General features: G+C 40.5%; 1 protein-coding gene across 1 annotated transcript; it reads left to right on the forward strand.

Moving 5' to 3' along the window:
* Positions 1-899: 899 nt before the first annotated feature.
* Positions 900-4,462, forward strand: LOC118231131 (nanos homolog 1-like). The gene is made up of 2 exons (XM_035424667.1): positions 900-1,354; positions 1,671-4,462. The coding sequence occupies exon 2, from the start codon at positions 1,982-1,984 to the stop codon at positions 2,657-2,659; it is 678 nt and encodes a 225-aa protein (XP_035280558.1). The 5' UTR covers positions 900-1,354; positions 1,671-1,981; the 3' UTR covers positions 2,660-4,462.
* The last annotated feature ends 340 nt before the right edge of the window (positions 4,463-4,802 follow it).

Genomic DNA, 4,802 nt, shown 5'->3' on the forward strand with positions numbered 1-4,802 from the left:
GGACGGGCATCTCCATTATATCACTGAGAGAAGCTGGAATAACACGGTCCTTGATGATGTAACTCTTTGTCCTGCGGTCTCTGCTTAGCACACATAGACACCCAGTGGTGAAACACGGAAGCTCTTCCGCACCATGTCAGGTCTTGTCAAAGTTAGGAAAGGAGAGAGATCACGTCTGACTGCCAGTACTCATTTTTCCAAATGCACGCCCGGTATTATGACAAATACTCACATGCACATCGTCCTTGCGTGCGGGTGAAGTCCAATGGTTATTATCTACAGCTTCATTTCCCGAGGCACCGTAGACCCTGCAGAGCGCCGCGACATTCACACTTTTGCAAAGAGCACACCAGTTCTCCTTCGTAGTCGAGTTCAAATGCAATTATATTTTTAAAAATATGCTTAAAGGATTTTAAAACGCCAGCACCGCATCCATTAAGGAGCATTACGATCTAGGTTAGACTACTTCAAAACCAAAATAGTCTCATTTACCGCATAAAAATATAAGCTAATGCTTACGAACAGTATTCCCTAAAAGTGCCCTATGGAACAACCGGACCTCTGCCCTATAAACTAAACCGGATAAATGAAATGCTTGAAACGTAGGCCAATATAAGAATAGCCTGGATATTGTATAACTGATGACAATTCCATTAGAATATTACTTTTACATTAAAGGGCACATTAATGCTTTATTTTTGGGTACTAGTACGGTCGGGAATTCATGAAGCATGTATTTTGATGTTTCGTAGGTTATATCAAAATTGTACGAGGAAGAATCGGATGTATCAATGTTTAATTTTCATGTAGCGCTCTTCACAACAACATCCCAGTGCACAGTGGAAAACAACTGCGCACCATTAGGGCAGCTGGTAGCACATTGGTCAAAACCCAAAAGAGAACGTCAACAGGAGGACATTATGCCAACATACAGAACTACAAGACTCAGTAAAGTACAGCTGAATGATTTGAGGGAATTACATGCTTAAGTGCGACGTAGTGCGCGATAATTAGCCCGTTTGTTGGTGAAACGTTTTCTTGCGAACAAAGGAACGGTTTCCACGACGGTATTTATTAATAGACAGCCGCGGAGTTAAGTCTGATCTCATACACGCAAGCATTAGAAACACACTGCGCGTAAAATACCCGCAGGTCCGCGGCAAAAAAAAAGAAAAGAAAAATGCTGCATATATTTCGACTTACTTCCTTCGCTATTTGTGTGTGGGGAATTGAGCGAACCTGTTCTAGTTTTTTACTGGCCCAAGGAGCAGGGGAAAAGCGCGAGGTATTTTATGTGGAGGTAGATCTGAGAGCGAATTTGCTGGCCCATCCCCCGCAGGTCTTACTGGCGTCGGTAAGTCTGTGTTGACTTTCTCAGTTAGTTGCAAGCTGGTCCAGAAAACATTCAAAAATATACGGACTTGGTTTAGGATTAATTAAGTAACAGTCAGCAGTGTTTTACCATAACTTTTATTCTAATATTACGCTGTAGCATAATCATTTTAGTACCATTTGTACTGGCAAGCAAAAAAATTGCGCTTCAAAGAACGTATAACACCGAATGAGTGAAATGTTAAACTGCAGTCTGACAGAACTAAATTGTGGTGACGTAATGACACCTGGTACTCAGAATAAATTAATTTATTTCGCATTTATTTTTTTGCCTTCAGAGTCGCCGTCCCGTCCGCACTCGGAGCTCCGTTCCGTGCCTTAAATTGAGCCTACCCTCTCTAGCAAGAAATGTGCTTTCAACCTGATCATAAACTTGGTTTGAAAAGAGAGCCCCGCCCACCCTCTGGTTCTTATTCTACGACAGCTTTAAAACAGCAGCTTTCCAGTCTTGCGATTAGAACAAGGAAACGCAGGGAAGAACTGCACATTGTCCCTTCTAATGCAGTAATCGAACGCAATTGACTGAAAAATCTGGCGGAATCTACAAGTTTTTATTTGCGAAGAAAGACGACACTTCCTAGAAATAAGCATGGATTTTTTAAATCACAACTATTTGAACGCTCGCTCCCCTTACGACTACACATTCAATTTCTGGAACGACTATTTGGGTCTCTCGACGTTGGTCACGAAGAACAAGAACAGCGCGCCCCAAAGTCCCAATTCCATCACGGAGTCTCTGAAAGCGACTCTGGGCTTGGACGATTCCCCGGCGTGCTCGTGCGTTATCGGGGGCAGCAGCGAAGGTGGACACTTGGAATGCTGCTGCCCTTCCGCGAGTCCTCCGCCTACCTCCATCCTCGATTTGAAAGAGCGCTTCTCCATTTTTAGCCCTTTCCAGAACCAAAGTGCCGGCGTGCCACAGCAGGACAGAGAATCCGGTTTTGGAGGGAGCTTCGCCGGTTTCGACCTTTTCGGCATGGAGCGAAAGATGCGCAAGCAGACGCCGAGGAATAAGCAGGAACCCAAGATCTGCGTCTTCTGTCGGAATAATGGAGCGCCCGAGGAGGTGTACGGCTCCCATGTACTGAAAACGCCAGACGGGAGGGTCGTTTGTCCCATTCTCAGGGCTTATACTTGTCCCCTATGCAGTGCCAATGGGGACAATGCCCATACCATAAAATACTGTCCGCTTTCCAAAGATCAGCCCGCACAACGGCCACTTAAGGGAGGGAGAGCGGTGGGGGGTAAGAGGCTCAAAATATTCTAAGTATATCGTGACAATTACGGAGAAGCAAACTCAATCTAATAATTGCACTGAATGTTTTCCAGACGACTGTTTTGATTGCGGCTTTCCCTGGTCATAACTATACAATATCCAATTTGACGCAAAGATAAATAGGAAAAACATACCCCGTGCATCAGCCCTCAAAGTGTCATTGTCAGTTGAGAATGATCTATTTGCGTGGTTGATTAATTTTACTTCACGAGAAGCATTTAAACGCTACATGGCACAGTTGTCGCACTGTTCATAACATGCACCTTCATTCATTATCACGTTTTGTGAATAAACGCTAGTATTTTTAATAGAGGGTACTATGACTGTTTGCGTACGGAGAATAGTATCTTAGTTTCCCGGATGCATTTTGTATTATTGTATTAGAAGCATACCTTTATTGTCGCTTGTCTTATGAACCAAAGTTTAGTTAATTTTTAAAACGAGAACGAATGTTTCCATTCTGCATTTTACACTGAAGCTAGATGTCAGTCCCTGTTACTTACCAGGGATGTGGGCGTTGTTCTTTAAGCAACCTCTTTCAGCCACCTCAGTCCATAAGACGGTTTCACCCTTGTTCTGAAGAAAAAGGCCATTACATACAACATCCGCTTTAAAAGTAAACAAATATCCACCTAAACAAAGGGTACTCTCTTGTCTTAGAGTAACTTCAAAATGATCGCATGCATTGCCAAATGACTTCAAAATCATTACACTCATTCATAGCGGTTTACAATGCTATACCTTTTAAAGTAGATAATAATGAAGAACGTAAGTGGAGGTAGGCTACTCATGTTTACAAACCCGACAGCGGGTAAAACACTGGATGTTAGTGTCTTTTGAAGAATATCGAATCCATATGGCTTTCCTCCATAGAACATTGCCATTCATGAGTTTTACAAGCGGTTCCCACCTACAATATTTAAAACAAGATGGGGGAGATGCGCGGAGCGCTTTACAAAACACCGTAAAAGTCCGGGAACAAATGCAGTAATTCTTTTCTTGTGAAATGCTGAAGTCCTATAGCACGAATGAATGTCATTAAAGAAGCTTTTTTGGAACAATGTACTATCCCTTTTTGCATTATTTACGAGAATGAATCCAAAAAGATGCAAAAATGTTGTGAATGTAAAATAAAGTGAAACGTGACACTTGGAGAGACTGCACATTTCTGACAGTTATGTTTACCAAAGGAATACAGTAACTTTAATGAAATAAGGAAAAAAGTAATAGATTTTCTGTATTGTATATACAAAGTGTGTATTGTTTATTCAGTATTTTAACATTATAATAACTGACTTAAGAGGGTACTACCTCAACAGAATTTTCAAATAATTACAAATTTGTACTTATATGTAAAATGTCAACATTTGCAGTTTATAAATATAGTGCTGCCATTTATAATAAGGGTTTTTAATAGTATTTTTTGGATCTTTGTATTACATAATTGTATATTTCCTTTGTTGCATTATACATTTGAAAGTCAATTTCCGATAAGCTCTAAGCATTGTTTGCCAAAAGGCAAGAGTTGTAAATAATAATATCCATATGTTCTTTGAAGTTGTGTCGTCTTGATGTTTCGCTGTTTTTTGGAGAGTGTAAATGAGAGAATGAATTATGTTTAAGGCAATATCCAAATTTGCCAGTTTTAATTGCCATTTTTAATTAAAAGAAAAACGAGAAACAACTGTTGAATTTTGTTATTTATATTTTGTCACTTACTGTATGCTGCAGCGCAGAATGCTAACAAAATGAAATCACTACAGAAATAAACAGCTTATCAAATATTTTAAATCATTTTGAAGTTGTTTGCTTGATTGAATCAATGCCTTAATGGAGTGAAAAGGGCATGACATACAACAGTCCAGACTGTGCTGTAGAAAGTGTGGGTAAGGTCAAAGGAGTTTTTACAGAATGCCACAACCTTTTGTCTTCCTGTTGCTTCTTAAATGCTGCGGCCTGTAGTAATCCAGCTTGCATAGACATGGGATAAAAGCCAAAGTCACTTGACAGGAAACCTTAAGAGAAAAATAGGTTTATCCATCCTCTTGATCATTGTCCATCATTTAAAAGTTGGACACTTGAGAATACCTCAGCCTGTTTTCCTGGCCAAGACTATAAATCTAACAACCCACAG

Source organism: Anguilla anguilla, chromosome 7, assembly GCF_013347855.1.
Source record: "Anguilla anguilla isolate fAngAng1 chromosome 7, fAngAng1.pri, whole genome shotgun sequence".
Lineage (NCBI taxonomy): Eukaryota > Metazoa > Chordata > Actinopteri > Anguilliformes > Anguillidae > Anguilla > Anguilla anguilla.